The sequence below is a fragment of the Bradysia coprophila genome, chromosome II (assembly GCF_014529535.1).
Source record: "Bradysia coprophila strain Holo2 chromosome II, BU_Bcop_v1, whole genome shotgun sequence".
NCBI classification, from domain to species: domain Eukaryota; kingdom Metazoa; phylum Arthropoda; class Insecta; order Diptera; family Sciaridae; genus Bradysia; species Bradysia coprophila.
In genome coordinates, this window is record NC_050735.1 from 6951510 (window position 1) to 6970768 (window position 19259).

The 19259-nt window shown below is 35.8% G+C and overlaps 1 protein-coding gene across 1 annotated transcript; it reads right to left on the bottom strand.

Moving 5' to 3' along the window:
* Positions 1–265: 265 nt before the first annotated feature.
* Positions 266–2256, bottom strand: LOC119069914 (opsin-1-like). The gene is made up of 5 exons (XM_037174135.1): positions 1797–2256; positions 1583–1731; positions 1122–1395; positions 910–1058; positions 266–846 (listed from the first exon to the last, which is right to left on the bottom strand). Exons 1-5 carry the CDS (start codon positions 2091–2093, stop codon positions 585–587), a joined length of 1131 nt encoding a protein of 376 aa, XP_037030030.1. The 5' UTR covers positions 2094–2256; the 3' UTR covers positions 266–584.
* Positions 2257–19259: the final 17003 nt, after the last annotated feature.

The following is a 19259-nucleotide window of genomic DNA, read 5'->3' on the forward strand; positions in this document are numbered from 1 at the left end:
TTATTTACGAATCTGACAGTTTGCGGCTGAGTTTTGAAATCTCACACACTGCCGTGTGAAGTATCGATGTTTTTCTCCTTTCGAAGAGCTTTCGAGTGCTTTGACTTCCTATATATTCCACAGAAATCTTCCACTTTTCTAATGGAATCTACAATAAATCTCACAGCACTCGGAAGCTTTTCAAAGCACTCATAAAATGCGATACATTGCTTTGGCATCACACTTTTGAGTTAATTACATACATCTAGATTTACAAAGAAATGAGTGCATGTTGGTATAACTTTATTAATAATTTACAGAATACTTCAAAGTAATCACATTGTAAATAGGGACAGTTTTACCTATTTTTTACTATTTATTGATTCCAATAAATCCTTTAAAGTTCTGGATTCACTTCACGTTACGATACGGTGTCACGGTGCAAAGGTCGAATCCAGCACTTTAACATCATCAGATTTCAAAAATTTTCGATGTCTTGATGGAACGGTGTGCATACAAAATATGGAGATTTTTTTCTTTTGATAACATTATTTACAGAGCGTCGTAAAATTCTTGTCCAGGTCGATTGATCAGGTCCGTGATAATTAAGCCGATACTTGTTTCTCATCTGAGACTGCTGTTACGCCGGATGCAACTGATTGATTATCACCAGATCCTCCATCAGCGCAAGATAGCGCTGGGAATTTCTTGGACAAAGCAGCTTTGTATTTCGGATGGCTGATTGCGTATACGATTGGATTGTACACACTGTTAGCTTTAGCGAACAAGGATCCCCAAATTGTGAACAATGGGGTGATGTTGCCACCTTCGAAAATTCCAGTGTAGTTGATTACGCAGTACGGTGTCCTGAGAATATCAATATACACTATACAGTTTCTGATGTCACCGTATGATCTACTCTCCACTTACCATGCCATGAACCACAATGAAATGGTCATGAGAGCAACTTTAGCCAATTTACATTCGGCACTGGTATTCTGATTTTCTGCTGATCGCAAGCTGGCAACATTCATTTTCTTAGCTTGTTCTCGCATATTTTTTTCGTGGGCAGCGACAGCCTTTGGAAAAAACAATCTCAAATGACGATCGACTCAATGCGCCATCCCTATTGCCCCACATACCTGTACAATGAACCAATACGAGTAGACGATTAGGAAGAATGGAGAATAGTAGCAGGCGACCGAGTACGCGAGAATGTAGGATCGGCTGAACCAATCTTTTGTGATATAGTCAGTTCCGCAGGCGGTCATATTTCCTTCTGGCACATAACGATTCCAACCGAATAGAGGGAAGATGGTCCAGATTCCGGAAAATCCCCACACGAAGAGAATTCTCAGCATTGCACCACCATTCGTCAATGGTTTGCCGGACAAGCCCTTTACAATAACATTGTATCTGGAATAATTTGCATTTTTGATTTTAATGAACATTTCGACAGATGGTCGCAAGTGTTTTCAGTAAAACGTTGAGCGAACAATTTGTGCGGAACGAGATTTAAGATAAACTCAGCATTTTAGGTCAACTCTCAATTTCTATCGACTGCACTAAATCTTCTCTCCTAATTACCCCAATTTTAACCTACCGGTCAAATGCGATCATTGTCATGCTCCATATTGATGCACAACCGAATAATGAGCCGCATAGTCCGTATATTTCACACATCAATGGACCTAACACCCAGGTTTCGTAATAGCAATTGATAACCATCGGTGGTGCCATTGTGAACATCATCTTTTCGCATGATGAAAGAAAACTATTAAAATAGCAGGTTACACAACGAAAAGGGGCCGAGTTACCAAAAAGTCAGAGACGGCTAAATTGACAACCAACAGATTCGAGGGAGTTCGGAGGCTCTTGGTCGATGTAAATATGTAGACTACCATTCCATTGCCAATTATTGAAATACATCCTAATACAAAGATGGCGAATCCTAGAATCGAATGCCACAACGGATTCATTGGTGGAAATTGGTACCAATGCGCGTCGACCAAATGCTGCATTTCCAGGGGCACTTTGTCGACGACGGTCAGGTTTCCATGTCCACCCTGTCCTTGCCATAAGGCACTGTAATGTGGTTCAATGAATGCAGCCATAGTTTTCTTTTTTGTGATCAAACAATTTATAACTTCACTTAAAACACCAAAAACGCGCACTTATTCTGAAGAAAATCGTCACTAAACGAACTACTTCAGTTTAGATATTTGTTGAATTTTCGCTGGATGTAACTACCCAGAGACCAAGGAGACGACTCGAGCTGAAACGTTTCTTAACGGGCTTTATATATTGAATGGTGAACATCTAATCCAATTTACCAGCAACGGGCAAATATTAGTTTAAGGTAATCATAACTTGCACACAACACACATATTTTTAATTGGCTTTAAAATAATTCCAATAATATGCTACAAACACAAGACGTTACCACAACGTCTTGCAAGACATTGGCCTCCGTTTATTTATGTTATCGATTATTTGGTATTCGAGCTTTATTTATAATACCCTTCAGTAGACTATGTCAACAGTTGTGTAAACGGTCTACTTTCGATGAATGGCAATAATGTGATTCCTTCGGAGACACTTTGTTATTTGAAATTTCAATTTGTTTTATTATTATTACATATTGCTACTTTTCAAAATTATAATTATTTAAACGTTATCGACAAAATATAACCTAATATTTCGAACCTTGAAAAAATTTCAAAATTTATCTTGCAAGACAAATACCTCAATGGCAATGAAAGTAGAGAACAGGTATGGTCGATCGCCGAATTCGTCTTAAACGCACTCACATTTTATGTCAAATCAAAATAATATGAAAATGAGTGAGTTTAAGTACGAAAATCAAATTTTTATGTCCTCCGGGCGGACAATAGACCGTACCTGTTTTACACTTTCATTGCTCAATGGGAGGTGCGGGAAATACAAGATTTACAGACATGCTTTAATTATTCACGGAGAGGAAAATAAGTTTTCAATTACCCAGCTAGGCATTCCGCAGTAGTTACTTCATATCTCGGTCTCCATGGTTCTCGGTCTCTATGCCAACAATTCCAGTAGAAGTAGCCTTTAAAATGTGAAGACGTGAAAAAATTTGCTCCGCAAATTATTTCAAATAAATTAAAACTGAATAAGTAAATAAGAGATGAAGTAGACAGTAACATGGTTCGATGTTGTATCAAGTTTTCCTGAAAATTTCATTAAAAATCATAGTTTCTGCTGTCTTATCAAAATGGTCGTAATTTAACTTCATCATACGAAGAAATAGGACAACTCCAATCCACAAGGATTAAATTTGTCTTGCTCAGCATTGAATAATTTTGAAGTCTGATGGATGAATTATCTGCGAATCATCGAGGTTTTGGGTAAGCCTGCTTCCAGAAAGAAATTTTTGGTGCCCATCACAAATAGCAAGTATTCGGCCTCAAGATTTCAATTAAGTCATCTAGGCGTATTAAAGCCATATGAAATAATAATAATAATAAAAAAACAATTCCAATTTATAAACCACTCCGGAAATCTGCAATATGCTGTTACGAGGGACAAGAGAAAACATGTTAAAAGTTGAACTTTAAATATTGTCAGTTCATAAAGCCTCGCATAGAGCACAATCTAAAAAAAGAATGGAAATAAGCTGGTACATCATTACTCTTTATAATAAAGCTTAAAACATGTCAACGTCGGGTACGTAGTGAATTCAAATAGTATGTTACATACCAAGGATCAAAAAGGTGTGTTTTAGACCCAGGTCCGCTTCGCGTCGCTCCATCCCTGGACGTTTTCACCACCGTGGTCTAAAACACACCTTTTTGATCCGTGGTTTGTATACTATTTTTCTTCCTGGAGTACCAAAGTCACATTCCGAACAAAACATAACAGCAAAACTGAACAACATACCGGTGCAAAAGCATTCCATATTAATGCCGAAAGTAATCCTTATGAATGCATTGTCACAAAACACTAAAAACATTACATTCGCGTACATACAACAACTTGACACATTTGGGAAAGAATAAAGATAGGATCGAAAATGACATAAGCGGGAATGAAAATTGAGAGAAAATAGTAGGGGAGAATGTTGCTCTTTCGGTACTAAATTTGGTGAGTGAATGTGACGGTTTTGGTACTACAGGAAGAAAAAGTATATTTCAACATACCCCAATACACACAAGATGTGTGTGCACGCGCGGGCGAAGCCCAAGCGAAAACACACATCGAGTGTGTATTGGGGTATTTTGAAAGATATTTTTCTGTAATAGTGAGAGTTTGTTGGTGCTTTCCTTCCCACCCGTTACTTTCCTTCTCGACCGTTTACTTTCCCTACCAACCGATTCATATCATAGCTCACGAATACAGAAAAATATTTTTAAAATTGAATTTCAGAATAAACTTATTATCTTGCTTAAAAACTAGTGTAGTGGTTGCTACACTACAAGACTCACATATTCGGTGATTAGAAGTGATTCTTTTTCATTCCGTTTACGATTCGCTAGAAGTGTACATGCATGAAGGTATGCGTATGCAATCTATTGTTGTGAAAAATTATAAAATTGAATTTCATTCGTCTCTCAGATCAAAATATTCAGTGGCTGTAAGTTCCCAACCGTTTTTACGTGGGAGGATGAAAACTCAACAATTGAGAAAGTTTTTAGTCCCATACAGAACTTCTATTTTTCGACCAAAAACGCAGGCGCTTCAGAATTTGAATTTTGAGTGAGTGTTTGGGTGGGTGTTTTGATCTTCGAGGATTTGAGGATTAATTTGTGTCTTGAAATGACGCGCGGTATTAAAAAGGTAATAAACGTAATATTCTAGAGTTAAGGTTGAAGGTTGTTAACGAATCTGTCACTCAACAGCTCCTGAAACTCACGTTTCACCAACTTTTTCATTACCATTCCTACCATTTTTAGCGATTTCTATGAATCGTACTCACTTTTCAACTTTTTTCAATTAATTTTATTCGAAGAATATGCCTGCATATATGCAGCTGTACTTTGTAAAGGCAAAATAGAAACAAATATACGAATAGAAACTTCCAAGGTTGTAACTTCCATCAAATTTAAAGATTTTCCAGGAAAGTCTTAAGTATTCGCAAAGTCGGTAAGTAAAAAGCTTCGAAGCATCTTTGAAACTTGAAACTTGAAACAGTTCTAGTCTACGTTAGATATAGCTAAAATAACGAAGAAGTCGCGCTTTGTAATAGACTCATTCAGTCTTTGTAAATATTTCCATTATGATTTTAATGTTGCTTGTAGCCAGGTAGCTGTTACGCGAACGAACACAGCACAAAAAAAATGTTAAAAAGAAATCGATTTCTAAAAGCAGAGATTTTTTTAAAAGGAATTGGATATATTCCAAGATTATTTCCAGAAAGTTATTTTTTTATCCATTTGGTGAGAAAGCGAGTGCTGGCATTATACAGCTCATAGCATTCATTTTTATCTTAGATGGAAAAGGGTTAACTCCCAAAGGTTTCTTTAGTTTATCCGACGATCTTTGTACTACAATGACGGGAAAAGTTTTTTTTCTGCTTCCTCTGCTTTGGCTTTAAACAGACAATAAATTTCGCTGAAAATCAGATTTTCTTTGTAATGTTATGTTAATAGCAGATAAATGTTAGACAGATGAGAGCTATTCTTATTTTAAAGTACAGTATAGCATCTCGTATATCCGTTGTTGTTCGTATACATATTAATCGGATTACGCGATTGTAGAATATTGATACATTGTCTCTAGCGTCCATATTCACAATTCATAAACCTTAAATGCAAATCATGCAATTCATACAACAAGCATAATTGAAGCGTCCACAAGGGCTAGATACCGCAAGCATAATATTGGTTTGTTATACAAGCACGTCCGCAGTGCATCATAGATTGGTAATAAACTCTAACGAAAGTCACTGTGGGAATTGTTAACTAATGTGTCGGTTATAATTTATTGGATCACCATTATTGACGAGCCAACACAATAATTGGTTGATCGTGACAGATATTTTCTTTGTTTGTTTTGCTCCGGAAGATTAAACCTAGCATATGGCATAGACGTTAAGTCGTTGCTTGAAAATATGTTGTTTTAAAGAGCGAGAATGGAAGGATGACGAGTCGTGAGATTTATGAATTCTTTCAGTTTTTAACAAAAGGACACCGAAAATTATTATGCATACCAGAACTTCTACCCGAAGCTTTCCAATTCTACTTAGGAACGGTTGCCAACTAAGAATGTATTCAAAAATAACACTCTTTTGACGAACTCACTCCCAAGGCTGTATACTTTGGGGAGGTCACGCAGATACATTTACGCGGGTTACACACCACAGTTGATGATAAAATGGCCGATTTCATACACAAATTCACCTACTCTGATGATTCTCGTCGTCTTGATGATGTGGTGAATTTTTTTACATGTAAAATCATCAGAAGTGGTGTGTTCCCGCGTATCTAATAAAATGGCGGTCTGCGTGACCTCCCCAAAGTATACAGCCTTGCTCACTCCCTCATACTCCTAAATTTTTGGGTAGTTTTTTCTACTTTCAAATTGAATTAATATTTCTTTAAATGTTTCAAGTACATTGTGCCTGAGTCCTTAAGCCCATGCTACTTACATTTTGCCAAAATTCTTTGACATTAGGGATCAAAAGTCGGTCTATTCCATCTGTCAAAGTGACGTTTAAAACGTCAAACAAGATTTTTTATGTGAAATGTTTACAAAATCGGTAATTTTTTCATAATTCTATTCCATTAATTGCATTGAGGAAAAATAAACATTTCACAAAAAAAATCTTGTTTGACGTTTTACACGTCACTTTGACAGATGGAATAGACCGACTTTTGATCCCAACTGTCACTTCATCTTTCAAATCGCATGGAAAATTGAATATGGTGTGACATGGACATTAGAGTTAAACCAATGCACTTCAAGCATGAGTTGTACTCTAAATAGGGTACTGCAACTTGTCCGTGTGTCACCCAACTGAAAAACATTGCAAAAAACCATTTCAGAAAAAATAGTACTCTATTTGGCAGCTGACGACTACGATCATTTTTGCTTGAAGTGCGTTGGTAATCAAATATTGTTGACCATCCGTGTATCGCAAAAATTTTGAATTATATTTTTTCCCAATACTGAATTCGTCGAGTTGACGAAATGTTTACACATAATTAGGTAGTCCCTTCGTGTAATCTTGTATTCTTCAAACAGCCATATCAGAACTAAGAGCCAGTTCGAAACATTCGATTTTGTCCATCTTCTACACCTTGTGGTCCAATATTCCGTCAAGTTTAAGAGTCCTGTACGACTAACATTTTAGGCGCTTTTAAATCGAGGGGGTAATCTCATATAATCCCATATAATCACCAAATAATCCCATATAATCCTGGTCAAAAAAATAGTGATTTACCACTCGTTTCAAATGTACTGCTTTGTCCACGTAAAAATCGTGTGTTGTTACTGTTGTTCCTCTCCGTTTCTCTTATTTCGTATTCTTTTTCTAGTAACAAATGGGAAAATTAAGAGAAATTAACTGTAGTTACACATAGCGACGGTGCGACGTATGTTAGTTTAACACTAACTTACTGCGGTGCAACGTGACCAGATACGAAAGTAGGATTTTTCGTGAGCAAAACAGTACCCCGTACCCCAATCGTCCATTGTTTCACTCGCTATGATTACGCTTCAAGTATAGTTTCTATGCGTTTCCAGATTTTTTAAACGAACAATTTGAAGTTTTCAGGCCTGAATAAAATAGGCATCTTGAGTTTAATTTTAGTACAAATACGACCCCTTTAACTTTTACAGACACCCTAAGCACAACTGTTTTGTATCAATTCGTGGCCATAAATTAATTATTTAAAAACCATCATCGAAGCAACACCAATCATCTAGCAGCCCCATTCCCTTCGACAAAACCGTATTTAAACATTGAAAAATGTTAATTAAATTAAGACCATCATTTTCGTCGAAATATCGCAATAAACATCGCAGTACATTTTCAAACTTAGTACATGTTATTCACCAAAAATTGCCACAATAATACTAGAGATAGAACAAGCTTTGAAGTGAGAATGAATGTACGTACAAGGCGAACACAAGTTTATCTTTCTGAGTACATTGTTCGGTAAGCTCCATTTATTTCTTAATCTCATCTAATTATTTTAGTTTGTAGGGTCAATGGATATAATGAACAGCTTAAGCACGACCATAGGACATATAAGATAGGCATCGTGGTGTTGTGTTTTCGGGTGTGTTGTTGTATGTATATTATGGTTTGTGTACTGCAATAATGAAGACCTAGGTGATTTTCAGATAAGAGATATGCTATAGATATACCATAAAATATGTAGTTTAAGCACAAGTCCTATTAAATGAAGAATATTACATTACATTAGTTTAGTTAGGTAAGCAAATGAATACATATTCACAGTCTGGCTGTTTGGGGGGGGAATAGAAAAAGGGTCACGGACATAATGGCCCATATTAATATCCGTTCTATTGTAGCCAACTTTAATAACGTTCACGTCTGAAAAACATTTTCATAAACCGAGCGAAACAAGAATTACTTTGCTCCCTCTGTCATTATAAATTTGTAAGTTAATTAATTTTTTGGGCGTAATTAGACAAATTAAAAAAAGTTTGCGCTTTTTTTTTCCTTGCTTCGTCGGTTAAAGAAAAGCTTGGTTAATTGTGTTAACAAAATCTGCTTAGCAAAATTAATGTCTGTGGAAATGTCTTTTCTGTGTTTTAACATACAATTTCTTGCGTTTTCATTAAATAATTCGAAGAAAAATATTAATTTTATTTATATACCGTTCAGCTTTGTGAGACCCTTTTTTTTAATGAAAAGAGACACGTGTTGTGATAATAGTTAAGTCTCTAAAGTATACACCATTTATCGAAGCAATTCTTTTCGAAATAAGAACGACCATCAGAATGGCAGCTAGATTTACTGAGTGGTCTTTTACACGGTGTGATTGAATAAAGCCTAAGGACTCGGGTTGGAGCTTGCATTAAATTACATAGGAAGGATATAGAGTGTGGATTGTGTAGATCTATGCACCAAGACATGTCATGATTTTCTCAGTAGAGGCATTTTCCCCCAATTTTAGGCCAAACCAACACTCACGACACAAACGTTTCTCAGATGATTTTCAAAAAAAATTTCTGTTCTGGATAGCCTATAACATTCCCAAGAAGTTAAGCCCACTTGAGCAAAAATTTAATCATTTTCAATTTACGAATTTTCAAGTTCAACATCCACTCGATTTCGACAAAATGCGTCTGGATTTAATTTTTTTTCTGTAGCATTGGACTCCAATTACTAGAATAGGTATCAGTGCTATTCTAGTAATTGGAGCTAGCAAAAATCTCAAAGAAGCTTTTTCGTAGAGGTCTCAATAGGTGGGAGGCCGAAAACTCGAAAATTTAGCTTCCATGATTTGTCGTAAGGTTAGTTGTAAATGAGTTTTTCAAAATTTTTAAAATCGATTTTTGACATCGAGGGACGATAATAATTGTTTGTGGACTACGCCAGTCACGATTCTTTCTCCATCGCATACCCCTATTGCGCATTGGATTTAGTTAAATAGCCTCAATACAACCTACACACACACACTCGGGGAGTGTGTGTATGTTGCATTGAGGCTATTTAGATTTAGTACCGATAACGTCTTTTTGGGTTACATGCAGAGATGGGCCCGTAATATTACCGTGTAATATTACCCGGTAATATTACGTAAAATTACGTAATATTACCCGAAGCTCGGTAATATTGGTAATTTAAAGCCTCGGTAATATTACGTAAGTTACGTAATATTACCAAAAATCAGTCAACATATTGTAAATTTTAATCATTTTCAACAAAAATTACTCGTTTTTAGCAAAAACAAGTGTATTTTAACGTATAATTTTGTTTTAGTTAGGCCTAGTTCAGCCTAGTTAAACAACTTGTTCAAAAACAGTCGAGTAGTATACACATTTGAATGAGCTTCAACCGAAATTGATAATTAAAAGAGCGTGGATTTTTACGATTTCTCTCAGAGTTGTCATTGAATGACGCCGTCGGCAACTCGGTCTTCTGTCACTTCATAAGAACACGGGCTTAGATCGAAAACTGAAATTTGTTAGCAAATGAAATTTCATTTCAAATTTCGTATCCTAAAAGACCGAGTCTCCGGCACTGCCATCGTTGAATATTGTGGTAGCGACATACAATCTAGCGTGATAACGTAACACAAGTGCTTCCAAGTCTTTCGACTCGTGTACCCCTTCTTCAACTAGCCGAATACGAGTTTGGTTATCTGAATAGTCGAAACAAACATTTGGAAACATCTACGCAAGAAGTAAGATTCCACATTCTTGTTCAGTCAAACTATACTTTACTCAACAAAGCTCAACGTGAAGCATGTAATAGTAGTCTCCATGCTGCTAATGTGATTAATTCATTTTTACCTATTGTCTTGTTCAGTAAAACTATACTATACTAGAAAGTAATTCTTTTATGTGATAAAGGTGTTTTCCAGCAACAAGCTCCGGTTACTGTCTTTTTGACAAATGTAGAGTCAATCAAACAAGTTGCTCAAAAACACACGAGTGAGTTTCCGAGTATCACAAAGTTGTTTCATAAGCAATAAATTATGTAGCAGTATCGAAGGTACTGGTTTACCGTGTGACACATGCGAAAATTGAGTTTCACGTAAAATTCACGAAAAATTAACAGAAAATAGTCCACCGTATAAAGGACATATTGCTGAATAATATTAAACTTTCGCATGAGTCTGATAGTAAAATATCTAATTGTTACAATTTTGTATTGGTAAATTACGTAATATTACCGAAACATCGGTAATATTGGTAATTTAAGATTTCGGTAATATTACCCAATGTTACGTAATATTACCGTAATATTACGTAATATTACCGACAATAAATAAATTACCGGTAATTTCCCATCTCTGGTTACATGTAATTGTTCGTTGGTAATGTCATTCAGTCAGTTAGACGAAAAGTGCCGGTTACGGTGTGTGTTGTCTTAAAGAAAAAGTTGAAGAAATTAAATAAATTGCTAAAATATTATAATAATGGTCTAAAATGTGGTATCGTCCAGCAGATCCCTGAACAATGTATTGGCGCGAAATTCCTACCGTTGTGATTCTAAGGAGTTCACAGTGGTGGATTTTGCTTAGGAATTAACAATGAATCTAGTAAATAAAATATGTTTTAACAATACAGATGAGAAAATGGTCATTGTGTATCTCAGCGGAAAGTTCGACAGCCTTTGTTATGAAAAACGTTTGACCTTGGAAAAAACGGAAAAGAAAGGCCATAAATCGCTACGCTACGCTGGCCATAAACACCACACTCGAAATGAAACTTCTAATTTTTTTTCTCCTAGTTGAACAAATAACTATTTTTGATGTACGTTACAGATAAGACAGAAGCTATATAACCCTAAAACTGTAGAGTTTTCGGAGAGGAAAAATTGTGTACTGTGAAGTATATTAGGTACTGTATCGATTTTGAACCAGGCTCGTTTTTGTATTCCGAGCCCCTTTGTCATAATCTGATTTCTTCTGAAGACTCCTGCTGAAGTATACAACAAACGTGTCACAGTTTTAAGACCCACCCACACTTGGAAAACCGAATTTTTGCCTTTGTATTTGAGCGATTTCGATTTGAAGTGTCTTCATGTGAGCTAATGTAGATTATTCCAGTACACATCAAAGTATGATTTTATTGTCGAAACTGTTGTGTGACAAGTTTCATCCAGTCTCTTACGGAGTAGATATCTTAATCGAATTCGTGTGTAGAATGTTTTTTTACGTTTTCCATACTCAAATGCATCATTGTAAAAAGGTTTTGAACATGTTGCTCATAATAATTTCACAGACAATGAGGCTGTATACCATTCGGATTATGCCGGCGATGCGATATACTGTTTGTGAAAATTGCAAGTCAACCCTTAAACCATAACTATTGTTATATGCATCTGCATTATGCATGCTACAACGTTGAGGAAAAAAAAAACGATTCAAGCGAATGCTGTTTTCAACACCTAGAGTTGACGTAGAACGTTTTACCAAAGTAAATGTGTTGTTGCTCTGAAGTAATTTTTCTTTGAATGGGCCGAGGGGGAAACTACGGGAGCAAATTTCGTCCCATCTATTTGCTATTGGTGGTTATTGGCGCATCTATTGGCGCCAATAGCAAATGGCACCTCTCCCAGTATTTGTCCGCGTAGTTTCCCCCTTTGAATAAAGTTGCATAATGGCAGAATTCATGTGATGAGTAAAGCATAACTAAAGACCCTAGGCTGAATGGGACTATCACACCAGCATACTGAAAAGTATCCATTTCTAGCACTTTTTCTTTTTCTTTACATAGTTCAACTCATCCAACTTTATACATCTATTGATGTTGACTCGTCTGCCGCACCTCGCAGCCATGCATTTATTTTATAGATTCCAGAAGCGTCAACTATCGCAAAATCAAATATAAAAAAAAATTATTTGAGAACAGATCATCGCACAAAGTGTACGTGCTGCACATTTTTCATAGAAATTTATTGGCACCTCCCATTTCGATTCCCGCTTTCGGACATAATTCTATTTATGAGTTCAAGCCAAACCGAATTAATTTATTTATGCAACCCAAACTATCTGGATAACTATCTTCCAACGTAACTATCATCATGTCTTTGTCTTTATTACGATAGACAATATATATATTCGTTCCCTTCGATGCAATATAATTTTATTATCATCGTGAACAGGTCAAATCAATACTAATTTTCCATTGGCTTTTCGTTTTTTTTCCTTAACACGACTATTGTAAAAACAAACTGTAGAATCGAAGCAGAAATGTGTATACACATCTCCGAGTGTTTCATGATTGGAATCTTTTATTGCCTTGTTAGATTTCGCTCGTCTAACTTTAAATGTGATTACAAGCGTTTTTTCCGTTCCGAACACATCAATAAAGCGTTCCACTTTTATGTACTTTCTTTTTCCGTTAAAACGCAGAAGTTGTCGAAACGTATTGTTGGTTACAACTTAACATATATCCGCTGAAACGTTTAATACGCTTCGCTTCATGATTCTAAAATTAATTTTTTTTCTCGATTTTCTGTGGCGCATGTAAAATATAATTTTGAATAACTTATTGATTAAACAAAACCCTTTTTTCTGGGTACTGTAAAAGGCTACGTATCTGAAAAGTTTCCTTTCATACTCGTTCCAAGAAGAAATCTTTCTAACACATTTTCATCAGAGTTCCCTTTTATACAACAGCCAACAATGAAGATAAATAGAAATGAACCAAATAGACAGTACAGTGCGCTGTGCATGCTGTATTGTGTGATTCATAAATCGTTGAAAGATAAATATTACTCTCTCTGAAGTCATAAAGACGATTTCTTGGTGGCATTCATAGCCCTGTATCATTTTCAAAGATGATTCAATAAAAGAATCAAAATGAGAAAAAAAAACGACGAGCTACGTGATTGCCTTTACACATTCAAGTTTTGTAAGTGTACGAGAAAAAATTCAAGAAGTCACTGCTCCAATTGTTAAATGTACATAGACTCTAAAGGAACAAGTCGCAACATCTTGAATGATCAAACTGTGTAGGTAATTGATTTTAGCAAATAATAAACCAATAAACATAACTTCAACGTACTTCAATTTGTAATAAAGAAACATTAAAAGTTTGTTGAAAATAACCTTTATTTTCTCAAAATCAATTTATTTGAACAATTGTGGTATTCAATGACTACAAGGCGAATAGTATTGGAACTCTGACAGTGATAATATGCCGGAAGAAAATTGGAAAAAAATCAAAATGACACGTCTGATATCGAGGAAGAACGTATTATTATATGATGACTAGCTAACTCAGCTGTGCCTAAACCTTCTTTTTTCAATGTAATATACGTGATTACTCACCCAACCACTATTCATAGCCACAATCAGGCTTTATGAGCATTCGGGCGATGTTTTTCCACTTTTTTGTATGAACGGTGAGTCTTTTACAATTTTTCGTCATTCAACGCCCAAAGGATATTTTGGGTAGTCAGTCCGACCCTGGCCTCCATATTCAATTGTGTTTTTTTTTTGTTAATTCGCTTTATTGCAATTTCATTCATCCTCAGTACTTGCAGTTGAAACACTACACGTCCCGCTGTCTCCAGAGAGACGTTTAACGGTTGCACAAAGATTGTGGACTTCTTTGTCATCATCAAAAGGGATTTTTCTTTATGTATTTTGTCCCACACTCTTTTCAGTAACCATTCTCCCTGCATTCCTGTGCACACCCTCGTATACTTAATCGACGACCTTTTTCTCACATTTCCGTTTGATTTTTCTGATGAAAATTTTTTTGCTACTCGATTTAAAGCTCCTTTTGTACAACATAAATTATGTATGGCTAACGTGCTATGAACATAATTGAAGAGTGCACTGACACTGAAGAGTACACTGAAGTAGCTCAACTAATTAGAACAGAATCCCTGAACGGATTTGCTTTCAAAAATGATTCCGTCTCCTTCACATTGCTTCAGGTGATCTAACCTGATGAGAGTAGAGTATAAGTTATTTAGGCCGAAAACAAACGAACAATTTTGTGTTTATGGGAACGACAATTATGTTCCATAGTAATTCGAATCTTCACCACAGGATAAACAATGAAAAATGCAGCATACATTTTCGATCCCATCAACGCAATAGTACATTGAATGACAAGGGGCGAAAGTAAAAAAATTCAACCGTGTGCGAGAGTTGATGCCCGCGCCGAAGGCAAGGGCCTCAATCGCACAGGTTGAATTTTTTTACTTTTGCCCCGAGTCGTTCATACTATTTTTTTTGATACCAACATTGAAAATTGATACGTATCGCAAGCATCGCAACAAAATGTTGAAATAAAAAGGCATTTAGCCAGAAAATGCGGGGGTCCAGGGGGGCGGCAGCCCCCTGGTATATGAAAAATTAAATAATTTAGCCATCACAACAATAACACACACAAAAATTAAGATATAACTAACAAATCATTCAGTAACAAAAAGTATCAACTTTGTATGCTAATTTCAATAAGAACACTGGCGCACAGTGTTTTACAATTTTGATCAAAGTATTCTGCATAATATGAGCGGATTTTGTTGACAACTCGACTCATTTCTCTCATTTTCTGTGACGTCAGTCACTTTCGCTGTTCGTTCAGTTGCGTTCGCTCTTCGTTAAGTACTTTCTCCCCGTGGGATGCATTTTTTTACTTTCGCCCCTCATATGCGGGGCGAAAGTATCATTTTTCAATGTTGGTATCAAAAAAAATCGCTTGTGCGTTTTCGGGATTAAATAGCTGTACTTCAAAGAGCCTGCTTAACAGTTTTACCTTTAAATATGAACATAAAATGCTTTCATACGTCCCACCCATAAAAAGAATCTATTTCGACTATTCACAAAACATTTCTTTAACTGTTAAATCATCTGAACTGTAAACGAAAAAGAAATGGCGAGGGGTGTTGTTGTACCATTTCTTTTTGGTGACTATCTATTGGCGTCTTCAGGTGGATATTGACGTTTATGGGTGACTATTGACGTCTATTGGTGACTTCTGGCGTCTATTTCATTTCATGTTATTTATTATTTTAGTCTACAATTCACGCTTAACCACGGCAGAGTAAATTAAACGGAGCGGTCATTTTCGAAACGTCAAATAAGGGACCTAATACATTGTATGAAAATAAACTCAAATGAACACTGACATTAGTTGAAAAATTTTATTCGCAAAAAATATAGGGCTACTAGACTATTCAGGTTCCTTGTCAAATCAGTGCTCCTGCGCCTGCCTGGTTAACTTTACTCTGTCGTGCATGTAACTAAAGTCAAAAACTGTGCGTTAAAAAGTCCCGATATGCATTATGTTTGGAAATGAAGGGCGCACTTATGGCGTGAACTCAGTTGACGGCTATTGGCGTCTTCTAGTGACTGTTGCGGGAAAATACTGGTCCAGTTGGTATTTGGTATATTGGTACCAGTACACGTTAATATCCACAAATAGCATTATGAGGGACAAGATTTGTTCGCTTAGTTTCCCCCTCAGGAACTAGAAATGTTTAAACTCCACAAATTTATTTTTCCACTTATTTAAGTAGTGTCAAAGCTCCATTAAAAAAAAAAATTCGTTTCATTCAACAATTCTCTTGGTATATTAGATGCCAATCGGAGTCCCACATGGACTTACGTTCATGTCCGCATACTGTCCTTTAACATTTTATGTTATTATATTCAATTGGGTGCGAATAAATAACAAAATATCCTGTCACCAGTGTCACCACAAAAACCGAGATAAACTTTTACCATTGATAAATCAACACATAAAATATACTCGTCTCAAAGCAGCTTATACAATAATCCCAACAAACATCCTCTATTTTCGTAGTTATACTATAGATTTGATACAAAATGTACTACTATTTCGACCACACCATATATGGCATATATAGTTATTATAGGATTCGTCGCACTATCTTACCTTTCGTTAATCCGAATTTCATCCACATACTATCCTAACGTTCAAAGAACAGAAGAAGAAAAAATACAAAAACAAAAACACGAAAAAAAAACAACAACCAGAAATGGAAAAATCAATTTATATGTGACTTTTGTTTCGTTAGCTGGTTAGCACTTTAAGCTTCCTAACTTCATTAATTAAATCTCTTGTTCTTTGTGATTTCCTATACATTATTATGTGCTATCATCGGGCGTATTAATACTTACACATTTACGTTAAAAGTTTGTACAAGTCGACGATTCCATCCATCGTATAACCCTCTCATTCTCTGTATATGTGTGTACATTACATGTACACTTCTGCTCATTTTATCTTACATTGGGGTAGTTTCCGTCGTCACGTCGATATTTTAGTTTTATCTAATTTTGTACGCCCCTTATACAACACATATAATTTTATTGATGTTATTAAAGCTATTTCTGATTGTTTTTCCGTTGTTTATATGTTGGTTTGCCATTACATTTTATACCATTTTCTCGTTAACTTTTTTTTTTATTCATTGTTTTTGCTATGTTTGAAAAAGTTGTTTTATTGTTTTTTTTCTGCAATGGATGGATCGGTTAGATTTGGTGAGTGTAACTTCACTGAATAAACATTGTCGGAATATTGAGTGGCTCAAACAAATTATCTTCTGGTTCGTATATGCTTTGCACATGCCACAAGTTTTTATGTCAATGGATAATGGCTTTTCTATAATGTCATCAAAAATAATATGGAAACCATATAATTTTATGCTCACACGAGAATGTAGTGAACGGGGTCTCGTGCATTTGACATTTCGTTTGTAATATATTTTACTATGCTGGTGCATGTAATAAGGCTATTACAGGCATAGGCATAGGCCTTTACATCACTCGCATAGTAAAACGTCGTACTACACACGGAAAATAAAGTGATATCTCGTATCACGATGAGTAAATGTACCTCGGGCTAAAGCCCTCGGTTACTTTTACTCATCTGGATACGAGATATCACTTTACTTCCCTTGCATAGTAATGTACTATTGGTTCACGATTTATGATTTCACGGAATTTTTTTTTTGTCTTTGGAAATGCACTTTGTTTACACTCCATGGTCTATGTAATGTTAGATTACGTATCTATAGGAGAAAAGATGGAAAATGGATCACAGGGTTATTGGGCCATCGAGTAATTTTCTATCTTGATCCCATAGGGAGACACAGTGCGCTGAGTAATAGTATCTACTCATGGCGGCGAAACTTTAACTCAAGTTTTTGTATAGAATACCTTACTTGGCAATGGTATAAATGGTACTTCTTGTGTGTTTATGTTTACCGACCTCGGTAAATTTCGCAGAAAAAGTGCCATTGCCAGCATTTGTTCCATTGGTGTAATGTACTATTTATAAGTGTGCCAATCCTCGGACAAGGATGAATCATCAGACCCCTATTGTTTTCTCATTTATAAAAAAAAACTTTTGAAAGACCAATAGGTGGCTGAGGTTTCACTCTTGTCATTACCCTACATTCGCCCCGGACTTGTAATATATATTACTCGGCAAGACTCGACGTTCCCCTTAAATTTCAGGGAGATATTTTATCGTGTAAGCGAAAATGAGACAACCAATAGGGAAATGACATAAAATAAATATCAATAGTCAACAAGGCATAACAGGGCTAAAAAGTTTGAAAGTCGAGTTTTCGTGCGATTTTTTTTTATCCGAGGTGAAGTCGAGGTCAATAAACAGGTGAAAGCGTGACTTTTCATCTTTTGTTCCGAGTTATATAATGGATTTGACATGATGAGGGGCCCTCATTGAGGGCGTCAAAAGATGAATGAAAAGTATGGTATACCCATTACATCCCTCGTAAACTAAAATATCTTACTGTACATACACAGGAAATAATTTGATATCTCGCATCACGATGAGTAAAAGCACCCCGTACTTTTACTCATCTGGATACAAGATATCAAATTACTTCAATCTTACCTGGTATAGTAATCATATTACTTGACTAGGGATAAAAAGAGGAAAAGTAGAGTTTTCGTGTGAATTTTGTTGAATGAAAAGTACGGTTTTCGACGCATGTAGCCTTGTCGCGAAGAAGTCGAGGCTTGTCGAAATGTAATTTTTGAATTATTCTTCTAGTTAAGTAATTTTGACATCCGAACTCCGCGCGTATGTGATAATAGTATTTTACATGACTAGGGATAAAAAAGTGAAAAGAAGAGTTTTCGTGTAAACACACGAAAACGAGACCTTTCATTTTTATCCCGAGTTATGTAATGGATTTTACATGCTGAGGGCGTTGAAAGAAGTGCTTGAAACATGAAAAGTACGTTTTTCGACGCATGTAGCATGTAAAGGATATTACACCACAGATGTGTAAATGGGAATTGCCTGCAACATGCAATAATAAACCATCTCAAATCCCAAATAAATATATCGCGAATCAGTTAAATTTCTATTGAAAATTCGTTGTCACGATAAGCATAGGTAGAAGGTCTTGAAGAAAATATGGACCCGATGTAACACCAGATCTAAGAGTGTATCGGTTTCCGTCTCAGAGCTTTCCTATACGAATGTGAGACAAAATATCGCGATATTTACTGCTCAACTGCTCTATATCAGCAATTCCTAGCGATGACGCAAGAGAGACATAAAGTCTAATAAACGAAATTTCTGTTTCCTAAATTTGAAAAATTCATGGTGATTCGTCATAATCTCTGATGGCTTATCGG